Source organism: Lampetra fluviatilis, chromosome 10, assembly GCF_964198595.1.
Source record: "Lampetra fluviatilis chromosome 10, kcLamFluv1.1, whole genome shotgun sequence".
NCBI lineage: Eukaryota > Metazoa > Chordata > Hyperoartia > Petromyzontiformes > Petromyzontidae > Lampetra > Lampetra fluviatilis.
Genome location: NC_136284.1, coordinates 681,792 through 697,974, shown reverse-complemented (window position 1 = coordinate 697,974; position 16,183 = coordinate 681,792). Strand labels below are relative to the sequence as shown.

General features: G+C 46.4%; 1 protein-coding gene across 2 annotated transcripts in view; it reads right to left on the bottom strand.

Moving 5' to 3' along the window:
- The window catches only part of CFAP69 (cilia and flagella associated protein 69), a 44,234-nt gene that overhangs the window by 11,966 nt on the left and 16,085 nt on the right, over positions 1-16,183 (bottom strand). For both annotated transcript variants that reach the window (XM_078860082.1, XM_078860083.1), the window contains exons 2-8: positions 8,655-8,717; positions 7,578-7,643; positions 3,088-3,197; positions 2,732-2,808; positions 2,046-2,144; positions 1,493-1,645; positions 85-262 (exon numbers count right to left, since the gene is read on the bottom strand). In XM_078860082.1, coding sequence (XP_078716208.1) covers positions 85-262; positions 1,493-1,645; positions 2,046-2,144; positions 2,732-2,808; positions 3,088-3,197; positions 7,578-7,643; positions 8,655-8,717 — 746 coding nt within the window. The remainder of the gene's footprint in view (positions 1-84; positions 263-1,492; positions 1,646-2,045; positions 2,145-2,731; positions 2,809-3,087; positions 3,198-7,577; positions 7,644-8,654; positions 8,718-16,183) is intronic.

Below are 16,183 nucleotides of genomic sequence, written 5' to 3'. Positions count from 1 at the left end.
TGTTGTCTCCAAGTTGAGTGTGCGCCTCAATCGAACCATTACAAATGCAATATGTGCTTGTGTGCGTGTAAGTGTGCAACTCACTGCACACACTCGATACTGGCCAGCTGGGCGAGCACTTGCGATTGCGGCCCGTTCTCCAGGAGGTTCCACAGCACCTCCACCGAGCGGAAGAGGAGCGCCCCGGAGGGGTCCGGGTCAGCCAGGCGAGAGCACAGGCGCTCAGCTCCCCGCGCACGCACCATCTGTGCGCACAGCTCCGCTGCATGTACCCATGTGCACGCATACATTTTCCCTGATGAACGCTGTACACGTTGACACCCTGTACACATTCATAGCAATCGTTTGTTTCTGATAAAGTGGCCTCGATGTTGGGGCGTTCTAGAGCGCTTTACCCAAGATAAGCGACTTACATATCTCAAATATTTGAAAGGGCACCCCCAAATGGCAGCTCTTCCTGTGCAGCACACAGTAACTAGGCACCTGGCCTGTAAGCAGGCATTAATCAGCCTGTATAGGGTAATAAATGCTACTCTATGTGTAATGTCAATGAGTGATTTTTTAATTGAAAAAATGTGGCTCATTACGCTAGTACACAATGGCCACGTGTTAAACACAATGTCCAACTTGTTTCGAATGACGCCAGGGGATCTTTAACGTTCACTTTGAGTGAAGCAGATGGTGCATAGACTTTCATGGTTAATACAACCGCAGCAACAACCTCTGCAATCAGTGGCGAACATACTATCTGCTTCCTCCATTGTCACCCCATTGTCAGTGCTTTCAGACTACAGTACTGATAACACGGTCGAAACATGTCCCACTTTTTGGTACTAAATTAACTGTGACAGCCTAGCGTTTCCCAGCTGGCACTCTTCGGCTGTTGCATGCAATAGTGTCAGCAAGAAACTACTGCTGAGAATAGAAACATTATTTATTTCATTTTGTTAATTTGAAAGTCCACAATTAGCATGACTAACAAAGCACAAGCCTTATTGGCCTGCAGGGAACTAATTACCCTGATTGAATGCCATGGTGTCTGAAACTCCCAGGATGGAGTTACCTATTGGGAACCGTAGGTTATGTGCAAATGCTATTTAATCCCGATGCTGCGATAGTTGCTCTCGTTCATAGCAAAGACAACCGGTTAGCTAACCTACCTGAGCAATGCCATCCAACCATGTGTACCATCATAGAACCTACGCTGATCAGGCATGGACCTGCTACTTTGTGTGAGATCTACTCGGCTTAGAAGAGCAGAACAAAGTTATTAATCTGCCGCCCTGGTGGCCTGGAACAGTCTCTGCCAACTGAAGTCAGCTCAGCCGTGACAATTAGTGCTTTTAAGACCAAACTAAAAGCATTTATTTTCTCTTGTGTTTAATTTAGTTAAAATTGTCTCTGTGCCATCCGTGCATACGTCTCAGCTTTTTGCTGAATATGGCGCATTACAAGTCTTGCATTGTTTGAGGTGTGCTCCAAGAGCCTTCACCTGAGTGAGAGGACAGGTGTTGCAGGGTCCGCAGCACGGCATGCTGGACGTCCTGTTGGGCCTCGAAGAGAGCGAGTGACAGAACCAGTGTCTCGGCCACACCGCTCTGCTCCAGCACGTACCGGGTAAACTCCACCCTACACCGCTGATAGCCTAACTCAAGGCAACCAATGTGAAAACAAAAGCGCAACACAAGAAAGTGCACAACTATGTCAACGTAGTGTTACTATGCACCAAATGAATAATGAGACAATTCACCTCCTTTCCTCCATCCAAATAAACATTTAATGTATTTTTTACACATCCATCAGTCACAAGGCCTTCTGACAGTGCACAATTTCAGCAGCTTTGATTCAACACAACGTCTGGACAGGTTTTGACATTCCATCTCTCATCAGCAGTCAGGCTTACTTGAACAAATATTGGTGAATTTCTGGATGGTTATAGGTAAGGACCCTTTCTGTTAGATATGGGTTTTGGTTTGGTGTGAAATTGGTAAATGTGTTATGAATATCTTGCAGAGTATTACATGTGCAAGGACTCCCTACTATACCTGGCACTTCTGGCCCTGACTGGTCACGACAGCACAACTGTAGGATGGAATCACAGATGTGCAGGCAGACTTCCATGCTGGACACACGCATCAGGTACCCTGAAACACAAAGACATAGATCCTCCTCTTGCTTTAACAGTCTGTTGGGGCAAGCGCTGTTAGAGAGCACCTATGAAGGCCAACATGAGACATGAGGGGCAGGGTGTAGCTAGCACACCTTATGGCCACACAAATCCAGGTACTCATTTGAGACTGAGTCGATCTAGGGGAAGCATAGAACTGTTTAGATATGCATCAATGATGTCGGCCATCAGTGGAAATCAAACTCATGTGGTTGAGTTTGTGGCGCAGTGAATCAGGTCCACATACACGACAAGCGTGTATGCAGACATAGACGCTTGAACGTTGTTGTACGATTCATACCAATCCTTGGTGTGACATTCCAAGACGTTCATTTGTTTTTTTCTGATGGACCACAGAAGAGATGACATCTTCCACATGTAAATGCTAAACATTAAAAGTTATGATCTACCAATTAGAATGGCAGTAATGACATCAGTAGGTTTCTCACAGGGGAGTCCTGAAAATGTCATCTTATCAGTTTAATACAGGCATAACTATGAGCTAAAAACCTCAGAGGGATATTTATTTTCAAATATAATCCATGTATGCACACATGCCCTCACCTAGCTGTGCGATGGTTTCAGAAGTGATCTGTGCATAAGCCATTTCATCCGATGCCTTTTCCTTGAAGAATGGTTTTCTGCAAAAAATACGGGCACTGAAATTCTACTCAATGTAGATGTTTTGACTATCATCACATTTAACAGGTGATGCAAGGCCCAAGGGAGTAACCAATACTTTAATGTATTTGTTCCAAAACAACTTTAAAAATAGAAGTATGCAAATGAAATGTCAGCCAAACCCTAATTGCTCAACCGATGTGTAAAATAGATCCCCGTTTCCATGGGTTTGCTTGCCAATTCCGGTTGCTTCATGCACAACTTCCAGTCCCATGGTGCTGTCCCTAATCCGGCCTCACCCCAGCAGACGCAGCAGCTGACACAGAGGCTGTGTGTAGCGAGGCGCTTCACCCACGAGGTCGGCCAGAGAGTTGAGGATGCGGCACACCACCACCAGCTCTCTCAGCGGCTGCACATGACCACATCAAGGGGAATCTCGCGTAGACGTGGCACATGTCGCACGTCCGCTGTCGCACACGGCTGTCACATTACCGAAGAACATGGGCCGGCGGTAGCACCTTTGCCACTTGTTGCGGAGATTTGAGGATTGAATCCGGCGGGCCTCCCAGGTTAATACTGCGGGTGTATGAATCATGAAAATACTATGCTACCGTTTTCTGCACAGTAGTGTTAAAGATCCTGCGATGTCATTAAAAAAGTAGGTTATTGTGCCCGCTTGGTGATGCCAATTTTCCAACTTTGAAAATTTACACCGCAAATTGCTAAACTGGATACAATTAGGAATCATTTCCCCATACTGGCGAACTAATGCCCATTTGCAAGACGAATGCCATTGGGGCGTCACCTTCAAATACTTGACGTGAAATGTGATGGAAGGTGCTTTGAGTTTCTGAGACAATTAAGAGCCCTGTAAGTGTAAATATTGTTATTTACGTATTTATATGAACATACGTTCAGGACCAAAAGTAACACATGCATATAGACTGACGAGAATACCTTGTATGAATGTGAATTGTGCAGTGTGCATTCACTATTCTGGAAAATTGCCCGATGATGCTGGATGTAATTACCAGCGAAGCGTCGTACTCAAAAATTTTAAATGTTGTGGATTCACCGGTGGGCTAAAGTAGTGAACTATTTGTCTTTGGCCAATGTGACACATTTTTTACTGATTGGCCGTGTCGGGTGGTGGAGGGTTGCGACACATAAATAACGCGATCCAACCCAAAAACCTTTATTATGAACAGCTTAGTTTGTAGACGCCGGGGTATTGCATGTCAGGGATCACATCCTTCACAGATAGGATCAGATCACGAATTTATGTACTGTGTTAAATCGAACCTGGATTTTGTGTTTGCTCATGATTTTGGAAATATTTTAGTGACCCCTGTTATGTATGGCAAGGTGATGGTTTTGATTGGGTCCTCAGATGTTTTTTTCCCAACTGTTGGGGTGATAGCTTTACGGATTGTGTGGTCTGAATATCCATTCATCTTGAGAGCTTGGTGTACGTGTTCCAGTTCACTGGCTAGGTGATGATGGTCGGAAATACATCGAGCTCTATGGTGTAGAGTTTTGATGAGGGAATTCTTCTGGGATGGATGGTGGTGGGAGTCAGGTTTTAGGTATGCATCCGTATGGGTGGCTTTCCTTTAGACAGAGTGTCCCATTGAGCCATCTGGTCTATTTTCAATTAAAACATCCAAGAATGGTAACTTGCCATCCTTTTCCACCTCCAGCCATCAAATTCACCATTCACCACAAGCTCCATATATATAGACACAGACACAATTTCAAACGAGAAGATGGGTACAAACTGAGCAATCATTGGAAGGACGTTATTAACCAGTTTAAGTCATAACTGGCTGTGATGTTTCCATCATACCTTCCGATGTTAGTAGTTATTTTCAACTCTCTGGTTTTACATTAACAGGTTAAATGTCTTTACATTAACAGGTTAAATGTCTCACTAACACAGCCACCGTTGCTCGTTTTCCTCGATGTGGCGGTGGCTCTCCGATCTTACATTGACATGCTAATCTCTCACAAGACAATGGCCACCTCCGCAGCTTCGTCGTCGTGGAGGTAGCTCTCCGATCTTACATTAACATGCAAATTTCTCACTTTAACATCACTGGCCCCGCCCACTTCGCTTATGACACTTGGGCTACACCCATTTCAAACCTTTAAAACATCCTGCCTCAGCAGCTTTCCCACTATTTTTCCCCTGATGACGATTGTTTGCGTTGCGAGTAGTTTTTTGTTTGTTATTTTTTTGTTATTTTCTTTGAACCTATCTACGTGACTTTACTGAAAGGCCCAAGAATATAATTTAGTCAGGGGTTTAGTGACTGGAAGCACTCTGAAAGAATAGGGGAACACGAAAAGAGTGCAGAACACAGATCATGCATGCTTGCCTTGCACCAGCGGACAAAGGGCAGTGCTATAGATGCAGATCTCATGCAGCAAATTGATGGGGAACGTAAATACGGGAGGGTCATTTCGAAAAGAGTTGTAGCAGTGATCAAGTTCTTGGGTGAAAGAGGACTTGCGTTTATGGGAGATGATGAACGGTTTGGGTCAACCCATAACGGTCATTTCCTTGGCATCCTAGAATTGCTATCACAATTTGACCCATTCTTAGCTGAACACATTAAAAAGTTTGGCAGAAAAGGAAGAGGCACAGTGTCCTATTTGTCGTCGAAAATATGAGAAGAACTCATTGAGCTAATGGATCAGAAAACTCACCTAACAATAGCAGATGAGATTCGGGATACCAAATATTTTTCAACAATTGTTGACTCCACCCCAGACCTGTCACATGTGGACCAATTGACGTTCATATTCTGGTTTGTTAACAGCAGCGGGGATGTGGTGGAGCGATTCCTGGGCTTTGAGCCAATTGAGAGCCACACTGGTAAAAGTTTAGCAGACTGTGTGACTTTGATGGTGGAGGGCCTTGAGTTGGACCTCTCAAACTGTAGAGGTCAGTCATATGACAATGCAAGCAACATGTCAGGAAAATACAATAGGCTACAGGCCCACCTGAAACAAAAAAAAAACCCTCTGATAGAATGTGCCTTGTGCAGCGCATTCACTAAACTTAGTTGGTGTTAACACCTTAGACGGCAGTAGCCCAGTGGCTGACGAGTTTTTTACATGTTGCAGTCACTGTACACATTTTGCTCTTCATCCACACACATATGGGGGAAAGTCTTTGGGAAGACAGATGTCAGACTGGCATTAAAATCGTTGTGCAGTGCTCGGTGGAGTGCTTGGGCAGTCAACCAAGGCACTGTGGAGAAATTACATCCACATTAGAGAGGCCTTCGGTGGTATGTGCAATGATGATGAGAAAAGAGATACTCGAATTGAGGCCGTTTTACTATGTGCTAAATTGGACAACTTAGAGATGGTGTTCATGGCATATTTCTGGGACGTCATAGTGTACTTGACAGGTTCCACGCTACAAGCGTGCACCTAGAGAAAAATTACACTGACATCTCTGTAGCACCCCAGCTTTTGTCTTTGTTGAGGGATTTTGTGGCGGGACAGCGAGACCAGTTTGATGCTTTTGAAAGGGCAGCCTTAAATGTGACAGGTGTCCCTCAGTCATATAAGCACAATGTTCAGCGAAAGAAGAAATACAAACCATTTGCAGATAAGAGCTCAGAGCCAGGTGTGACACTTGAGGGGAGGGAAAAGTTCAAAGTAGAAACATTTTATGTGGTCATTGATAAGCGAGTGGCATGCCTTGAACATCGCTTTGACGCTTACAAGTGTTTGACCAGTTTCTTTGGAGTTCTGTTTATGTCAGATCAGGTGTCTAACAGTGATGCCATCGTGGTAAAGGTAAATGCACTCTCCGCTCCATATCCATCAGACCTGGACATAAACTTTGCCAACAAACTCATCCAATTCAAGTCTTTCATGTCTGACTCTGAGGGTGAGAAGTACCCAACTAAATTGCTTGAGACGTTGCAGGCACTTAATCTGCAGTCAGTGTTCCCCAATGTTTTCGTGGCACTTCGGATTTTTCTAACTTTGCCAGTGACAAACTGCCAGGATGAGTGGACATTTTCCCTTTTAGGCAGAATAAAAAATGAGCTGTGGAGTAGCATGTGCCAAACACGTCTCAGCTCATTGTCACTTATGTCAATAGAGTCAGACCTTGTCAGACAGCTAGATTTTGACGATCTAATGGATGATTTTGTGAGGAGGAAGGCAAGAAAGACACCAATATAGGAAAGCGGGGGGGGGGGGAGCCTCCAAAAGACGTGCCCAGGGACCTCATGGGACCATGATCCGGCCCTGGGCACAGCGGGGGCAAAGTCATGCTGAATTTCCATGTGAATAAGCAGACAATAAATCTCGTTCCCATATGTCTCTCCAAATGTAAAGTATCTTTTATAAGTTCCATCAATCAGCCTTCTAGGGTTGAATTCCTTCTGGCAGTCCATTCTTTCAGCAGCATTGGTTCAACACAAGCAACATCGGGAACGGTTTCAACATTCAGTGTCTCATCAGCAAACTCAGGCTTGCCAGATGTTCATAGTCAAGGACCCCTCGCTTTGTAGATATGGGTCCCAGCTCGATACCAAGCTATACAACACATAGCATAACGATATTTTTTGTTATGAATATCTACGGATTTTTTTTCTGCCTGGCATCTAGAATTTTCCGTATATTTCGAAAAATATGCACATTGTATAAACTGCCTCGTAAGAACAAGCTTCCATCACATTGTCACACCACACCTCCTTGCACTCATATGAATCTAATCTAAACCAACCCCCGTGGAAAATGAGTGAGGGCAGAAGCAGGATACAAAACCATGCTCATGGTAGCCCAATGCCTTCTTGAGGGCGCTGATGTGACGATCCGTGTATCCACGCTGCACTCGCGCACACACACAAGTAGACCCTCATTAATCGCCTACGATTTCAGTTCAGTTTGTTTTGTTAATCCCTGGTTCGAACTCAGAGACCAGATTAGTTTCATTTGCATGAGTGACATGGGCCACCTTATGATAAAGGCAATAGCCTAACAAAGTACAGTCAGCAGGGCAAATAACAATACATGCAAAAAACTAATTGGAAAGCAAACCAAACTACTGCGTTACAAAGAAAAAAAAACCTAAAGCAATATCAGTAAAGTAACGTAGAAAGAAAAGAAAACATATATAATAGAATACGACGTTTCGATTGCAACACAAGCAACCGTCATCAGGTATAAATGAATGAGAAAACAAACCTAGTAAACTTGGTTGGATTACGTTCTTCCAAAGATTGCTAAATTTGAAGTTAAGTGTGAGAGAGAGACAAACACAGACACGGAGAGAGACACAGAGAGAGACAAACACGCAGAGAGAAAGACAAACACACAGAGAGAGACAGAGAGACAGAGAGAAACAAACACAGACACGGAGAGAGACACACAGAGAGACACAAACACACAAAGAGAGACAGAGAGAGAGACACACATGATGGAGAGACACATAGAGAGACGCACAAGCAGAGAGAGACACACACAGAGACATACACAGACACACAGAGAAACAACAACTCTGTGACGAGGCATTACAGTATATAGAGAGGGAGGGGGCAGATCCATTTTCTACGTGACTTTACCGAAAGAACCAAAGAGTAATTCCAGCAGTCACGAATGCTTCAAATCAAGTTTCTAAATCAATATCGTATAAATTACGTGTCCTGTACGGAAGGTTGGCTCGGACAATGTAACCATTCATAGTCAAGATTCAGTTTCATAAACATGGATTGTGGTCGGGGAACATGGCTCAAGATCGGCGATAGGCGAACACCAACATCAAAGCGAGCACCGTTGAGGGGACACAGCCACGAAGGAGCAGAGCGTTGATCGTGCGGGCGAGTGGGGGGGTACTCACGCAGTGCGGGTCCTCCAGAAGTTTGGCCACGCGGCCCAGGGTGACGGGCCCATCCAGTTGCCCCTGGAGGACACATGGACCCCACCCCCCGTAACTTCTATTTGTATTTTACACAAGCAAAGCCGTCGCAGTATACTGTACTGTGCATTGCAACGGAAATTGAGAGATGCTGAAAGACAAGGAATCACAACATGTCACTTGTTTTGTCAGCAGCGGCCACAGACATGCCGTGACCCCTGTGAACAAACCGATGCACTGTGAGCACAGCTGCCATGCGGAGGAGGTGAAATGCCAAGAGTTGATCCAGAGCGGACATCCCGTGTAGTATAACACAGCGGAGTTGTAGCATAGTATTGTTGGTCGTGTATTGTGTAGAATGGAGTGCAAAGTGAATGTCTACCTCTTTTTCTGTATTTCTGTATTGTGTATCGTACTGTGGGCAAAGTCACAGTGGCCTCGTCGTGTTATACGGTGTAGTAGTGTGCGGTTGTGATCTCGCGTGATGATGCTGTACTGTAGTCGTGTGCTATCAGACTGGATTTATCCTGGAGAAATCCGATGAGCTAAGAAGCTCTGTTTCACATATTTCCGGTCAACTACACTTTGTTATTTTACTAGATAAGCCCCACTGAGCTACATAGATTATCATGTGGAAATGTATAGTAGCCAAATAATCCAAACGCATGTTTCTAAATGTGGAAGGAAAACCCGGAGAGAAGTCTACGCAACCACGGGGAGAACACGCAAACTCCAAATATAAATTCATCATGGTTGGGGATGGAACCCACGACCTCCTGTATACTAGGGGAGGTAGTTAACATCCTGCTGGAAATGTGAGTGTTGTGGTGTGACAGTATAGTCATGTAGTGGCGTAGTTTGGTAGTGATGTGGTGTGTGGTAGTGATGTGATGTGTGGTAGTGATGTGGTGTGTGGTAGTGATGTAGGAGTGTGTGGTAGTGATGTAGGAGTGTGTGGTAGTGATATAGGAGTGTGTGGTAGTGATGTATGAGTGTGTGGTAGTGATATAGGAGTGTGTGGTAGTGATGTAGGAGTGTGTGGTAGTGATATAGGAGTGTGTGGTAGTGATGTAGGAGTGTGTGGTAGTGATGTAGGAGTGTGTGGTAGTGATGTAGGAGTGTTTGGTAGTGATGTAGGAGTGTGTGGTAGTAATGTAGGAGTGTGTGGTAGTGATGTAGGAGTGTGTGGTAGTGTTGTAGGAGTGTGTGGTAGTGCTGTAGGAGTGTGGTAGTGATGTAGGATCGTGTGGTAGTGATGTAGGAGTGTGTGGTGGTGCTGTAGGAGAGTGTGGTAGTGATGTAGGAGTGTGTGGTAGTGCTGTAGGAGTGTGTGGTAGTGATGTAGGAGTGTGTGGTGGTGATGTAGGAGTGTGTGGTAGTGATGTAGGAGTGTGGTAGTGCTGTAGGAGTGTGTGGTAGTGCTGTAGGAGTGTGTGGTAGTGATGTAGGAGTGTGTGGTAGTGATGTAGTGTGGTGGTGCTGTAGGTATGTGTGGTAGTGATGTAGTGTGTGGTGGTGATGTAGGAGTGTGGTAGTGATGTAGGAGTGTGGTAGTTCTGTAGGAGTGTTGGTAGTGCTGTAGGAGTGTTGGTAGTGCTGTAGGATTGTGTGGTAGTGCTGTAGGAATGTGTGGTAGTGATGTGGTGTGTGGTAGTGCTGTAGGAGTGTGTGGTAGTGCTGTAGGAGTGTGTGGTAGTGATGTGGTGTGTGGTAGTGATGTGGTGTGTGGTAGTGCTGTAGGTGTGTGTGGTAGTGCTGTAGGTGTGTGTGGTAGTGCTGTAGGTGTGTGTGGTAGTGATGTGGTGTGTGGTAGTGATGTGGTGTGTGGTAGTGATGTGGTGTGTGGTAGTGCTGTAGGAGTGTGTTGTAGTGCTGTAGGAGTGTGTGGTAGTGATATAGGAGGGTGTGGTAGTGATATAGGAGTGTGTGGTAGTGCTGTAGGTGTGTGTGGTAGTGATGTGGTGTGTGGTAGTGATGTAGGAGTGTGGTAGTGATGTGGAGTGTGGTGGTGATGTGGTGGTGATGTGGTGGTGATGTGGTGTGTGGTAGTGATGTGGTGTGTGGTAGTGATGTAGGAGTGTGTGGTAGTGATGTGGTGTGTGGTAGTGATGTGGTGTGTGGTAGTGATGTAGGAGTGTGTGGTAGTGATGTAAGGAGTGTGTGGTAGTGATATAGGAGTGTGTGGTAGTGATGTATGAGTGTGTGGTAGTGATATAGGAGTGTGTGGTAGTGATGTAGGAGTGTGTGGTAGTGATGTAGGAGTGTGTGGTAGTGATGTAGGAGTGTGTGGTAGTGATGTAGGAGTGTGTGGTAGTGATGTAGGAGTGTTTGGTAGTGATGTAGGAATGTGTGGTAGTAACGTAGGAGTGTGTGGTAGTGATGTAGGAGTGTGTGGTAGTGATGTGGTGTGTGGTAGTGATGTGGTGTGTGGTAGTGATGTGGTGAGTGGTAGTGATGTAGGAGTGTGTGGTAGTGCTGTAGGAGTGTGTGGTAGTGATGTAGGAGTGTGTGGTAGTGATGTAGTGTGGTGGTGCTGTAGGTATGTGTGGTAGTGATGTAGTGTGTGGTCGTGATGTAGGAGTGTGGTAGTGATGTAGGAGTGTGGTAGTTCTGCAGGAGTGTTGGTAGTGCTGTAGGAGTGTTGGTAGTGCTGTAGGATTGTGTGGTAGTGCTGTAGGAATGTGTGGTAGTGATGTGGTGTGTGGTAGTGCTGTAGGAGTGTGTGGTAGTGCTGTAGGAGTGTGTGGTAGTGATGTGGTGTGTGGTAGTGATGTGGTGTGTGGTAGTGCTGTAGGTGTGTGTGGTAGTGTTGTAGGTGTGTGTGGTAGTGATGTGGTGTGTGGTAGTGCTGTAGGAGTGTGGTAATGCTGTAGGAGTGTGTGGTAGTGATGTGGTGTGTGGTAGTGATGTGGTGTGTGGTAGTGATGTGGTGTGTGGTAGTGCTGTAGGAGTGTGTTGTAGTGCTGTAGGAGTGTGTGGTAGTGATATAGGAGGGTGTGGTAGTGATATAGGAGTGTGTGGTAGTGCTGTAGGTGTGTGTGGTAGTGATGTGGTGTGTGGTAGTGATGTAGGAGTGTGGTAGTGATGTAGTGTGTGGTAGTGATGTGGAGTGTGGTGGTGATGTGGTGGTGATGTGGTGGTGATGTGGTGTATGGTAGTGATGTGGTGTGTGGTAGTGATGTGGTGTGTGGTAGTGCTGTAGGTGTGTGTGGTAGTGCAGTAGGTGTGTGTGGTAGTGCAGTAGGTGTGTGTGGTAGTGCAGTAGGTGTGTGGTAGTGATGTGGTGTGTGGTAGTAATGTGATGTGTGGTAGTGATGTGGTGTGTGGTAGTGATGTGGTGTGTGGTAGTGATGTAGGAGTGTGTGGTAGTGATGTGGTGTGTGGTAGTGATGTGGTGTGTGGTAGTGATGTGGTGTGTGGTAGTGATGTAGGAGTGTGTGGTAGTGATGTAGGAGTGTGTGGTAGTGATGTAGGAGTGTGTGGTATTGATGTAGGAGTGTGTGGTAGTGCTGTAGGAGTGTGTGGTAGTGATGTAGGAGTGTGTGGTGGTGATGTAGGAGTGTGTGGTAGTGATGTAGGAGTGTGGTAGTGCTGTAGGAGTGTGTGGTAGTGCTGTAGGAGTGTGTGGTAGTGCTGTAGGAGTGTGTGGTAGTGATGTAGGAGTGTGTGGTAGTGATGTAGTGTGGTGGTGCTGTAGGTATGTGTGGTAGTGATGTAGTGTGTGGTGGTGATGTAGGAGTGTGGTTGTGATGTAGGAGTGTGGTAGTTCTGTAGGAGTGTTGGTAGTGCTGTAGGAGTGTTGGTAGTGCTGTAGGATTGTGTGGTAGTGCTGTAGGAATGTGTGGTAGTGATGTGGTGTGTGGTAGTGCTGTAGGAGTGTGTGGTAGTGCTGTAGGAGTGTGTGGTAGTGATGTGGTGTGTGGTAGTGATGTGGTGTGTGGTAGTGCTGTAGGTGTGTGTGGTAGTGCTGTAGGTGTGTGTGGTAGTGATGTGGTGAGTGGTAGTGCTGTAGGAGTGTGTGGTAATGCTGTAGGAGTGTGTGGTAGTGATGTGGTGTGTGGTAGTGATGTGGTGTGTGGTAGTGATGTGGTGTGTGGTAGTGCTGTAGGAATGTGTTGTAGTGCTGTAGGAGTGTGTGGTAGTGATATAGGAGGGTGTGGTAGTGATATAGGAGTGTGTGGTAGTGCTGTAGGTGTGTGTGGTAGTGATGTGGTGTGTGGTAGTGATGTAGGAGTGTGGTAGTGATGTAGTGTGTGATAGTGATGTGGAGTGTGGTGGTGATGTGGTGGTGATGTGGTGGTGATGTGGTGTGTGGTAGTGATGTGGAGTGTGGTAGTGATGTGGTGTGTGGTAGTGATGTAGGAGTGTGTGGTAGTGCTGTAGGTGTGTGTGGTAGTGCAGTAGGTGTGTGTGGTAGTGCAGTAGGTGTGTGTGGTAGTGCAGTAGGTGTGTGGTAGTGATGTGGTGTGTGGTAGTAATGTGGTGTGTGGTAGTGATGTCGTGTGTGGTAGTGATGTGGTGTGTGGTAGTGATGTAGGAGTGTGTGGTAGTGATGTGGTGTGTGGTAGTGATGTGGTGTGTGGTAGTGATGTGGTGTGTGGTAGTGATATAGGAGTGTGTGGTAGTGATGTAGGAGTGTGTGGTAGTGATGTAGGAGTGTGTGGTAGTGATGTAGGAGTGTTTGGTAGTGATGTAGGAGTGTGTGGTAGTAATGTAGGAGTGTGTGGTAGTGATGTAGGAGTGTGTGGTAGTGATGTGGTGTGTGGTAGTGATGTGGTGTGTGGTAGTGATGTGGTGTGTGGTAGTGATGTAGGAGTGTGTGGTAGTGCTGTAGGAGTGTGTGGTAGTGATGTAGGAGTGTGTGGTAGTGATGTAGTGTGGTGGTGCTGTAGGTATGTGTGGTAGTGATGTAGTGTGTGGTGGTGATGTAGGAGTGTGGTAGTGATGTAGGAGTGTGGTAGTTCTGTAGGAGTGTTGGTAGTGCTGTAGGAGTATTGGTAGTGCTGTAGGATTGTGTGGTAGTGCTGTAGGAATGTGTGGTAGTGATGTGGTGTGTGGTAGTGCTGTAGGAGTGTGTGGTAGTGCTGTAGGAGTGTGTGGTAGTGATGTGGTGTGTGGTAGTGATGTGGTGTGTGGTAGTGCTGTAGGTGTGTGTGGTAGTGTTGTAGGTGTGTGTGGTAGTGATGTGGTGTGTGGTAGTGCTGTAGGAGTGTGGTAATGCTGTAGGAGTGTGTGGTAGTGATGTGGTGTGTGGTAGTGATGTGGTGTGTGGTAGTGCTGTAGGAGTGTGTTGTAGTGCTGTAGGAGTGTGTGGTAGTGATATAGGAGGGTGTGGTAGTGATATAGGAGTGTGTGGTAGTGCTGTAGGTGTGTGGTAGTGATGTGGTGTGTGGTAGTGATGTGGAGTGTGGTGGTGATGTGGTGGTGATGTGGTGTGTGGTAGTGATGTGGTGTGTGGTAGTGATGTGGTGTGTGGTAGTGATGTAGGAGTGTGTGGTAGTGCTGTACGTGTGTGTGGTAGTGCAGTAGGTGTGTGTGGTAGTGCAGTAGGTGTGTGTGGTAGTGCAGTTGGTGTGTGGTAGTGATGTGGTGTGTAGTAGTAATGTGGTGTGTGGTAGTGATGTGGTGTGTGGTAGTGATGTGGTGTGTGGTAGTGATGTGGTGTGTGGTAGTGATGTAGGAGTGTGTGGAAGTGATGTGGTGTGTGGTAGTGATGTGGTGTGTGGTAGTGATGTAGGAGTGTGTGGTAGTGATGTAGGAGTGTGTGGTAGTGATATAGGAGTGTGTGGTAGTGATGTATGAGTGTGTGGTAGTGATATAGGAGTGTGTGGTAGTGATGTAGGAGTGTGTGGTAGTGATGTAGGAGTGTGTGGTAGTGATGTAGGAGTGTGTGGTAGTGATGTAGGAGTGTGTGGTAGTGATGTAGGAGTGTTTGGTAGTGATGTAGGAGTGTGTGGTAGTAATGTAGGAGTGTGTGGTAGTGATGTAGGAGTGTGTGGTAGTGATGTGGTGTGTGGTAGTGATGTGGTGTGTGGTAGTGATGTAGGAGTGTGTGGTAGTGATGTAGGAGTGAGTGGTAGTGATGTAGGAGTGTGTGGTAGTGATATAGGAGTGTGTGGTAGTGATGTAGGAGTGTTTGGTAGTGATGTAGGAGTGTGTGGTAGTAATGTAGGAGTGTGTGGTAGTGATGTAGGAGTGTGTGGTAGTGTTGTAGGAGTGTGTGGTAGTGATATAGGAGGGTATGGTAGTGATATAGGAGTGTGTGGTAGTGCTGTAGGTGTGTGTAGTAGTGATGTGGTGTGTGGTAGTGATGTAGGAGTGTGGTAGTGATGTAGTGTGTGGTAGTGATGTGGAGTGTGGTGGTGATGTGGTGGTGATGTGGTGTGTGGTAGTGATGTAGGAGCGTGTGGTAGTGCTGTAGGTGTGTGTGGTAGTGCAGTAGGTGTGTGTGGTAGTGCAGTAGGTGTGTGTGGTAGTGCAGTAGGTGTGTGGTAGTGATGTGGTTTGTGGTAGTAATGTGGTGTGTGGTAGTGATGTGGTGTGTGGTAGTGATGTGGTGTGTGGTAGTGATGTAGGAGTGTGTGGTAGTGATGTGGTGTGTGGTAGTGATGTGGTGTGTGGTAGTGATGTGGTGTGTGGTAGTGATGTAGGAGTGTGTGGTAGTGATGTAGGAGTGTGTGGTAGTGATGTAGGAGTGTGTGGTAGTGATGTAGGAGTGTGTGGTAGTGATGTAGGAGTGTGTGGTAGTGATGTAGGAGTGTGTGGTAGTGATGTAGGAGTGTTTGGTAGTGATGTAGGAGTGTGTGGTAGTGATATAGGAGTGTGTGGTAGTGATGTATGAGTGTGTGGTAGTGATATAGGAGTGTGTGGTAGTGATGTAGGAGTGTGTGGTAGTGCTGTAGGTGTGTGTGGTAGTGATGTGGTGAGTGGTAGTGCTGTAGGAGTGTGTGGTAATGCTGTAGGAGTGTGTGGTAGTGATGTGGTGTGTGGTAGTGATGTGGTGTGTGGTAGTGATGTGGTGTGTGGTAGTGCTGTAGGAATGTGTTGTAGTGCTGTAGGAGTGTGTGGTAGTGATATAGGAGGGTGTGGTAGTGATATAGGAGTGTGTGGTAGTGCTGTAGGTGTGTGTGGTAGTGATGTGGTGTGTGGTAGTGATGTAGGAGTGTGGTAGTGATGTAGTGTGTGATAGTGATGTGGAGTGTGGTGGTGATGTGGTGGTGATGTGGTGGTGATGTGGTGTGTGGTAGTGATGTGGAGTGTGGTAGTGATGTGGTGTGTGGTAGTGATGTAGGAGTGTGTGGTAGTGCTGTAGGTGTGTGTGGTAGTGCAGTAGGTGTGTGTGGTAGTGCAGTAGGTGTGTGTGGTAGTGCAGTAGGTGTGTGGTAGTGATGTGGTGTGTGGTAGTAATGTGGTGTGTGGTAGTGATGTCGTGTGTGGTAGTGATGTGGTGTGTGGTAGTGATGTAGGAGTGTGTGGTAGTGATGTGGTGTGTGGTAGTGATGTGGTGTGTG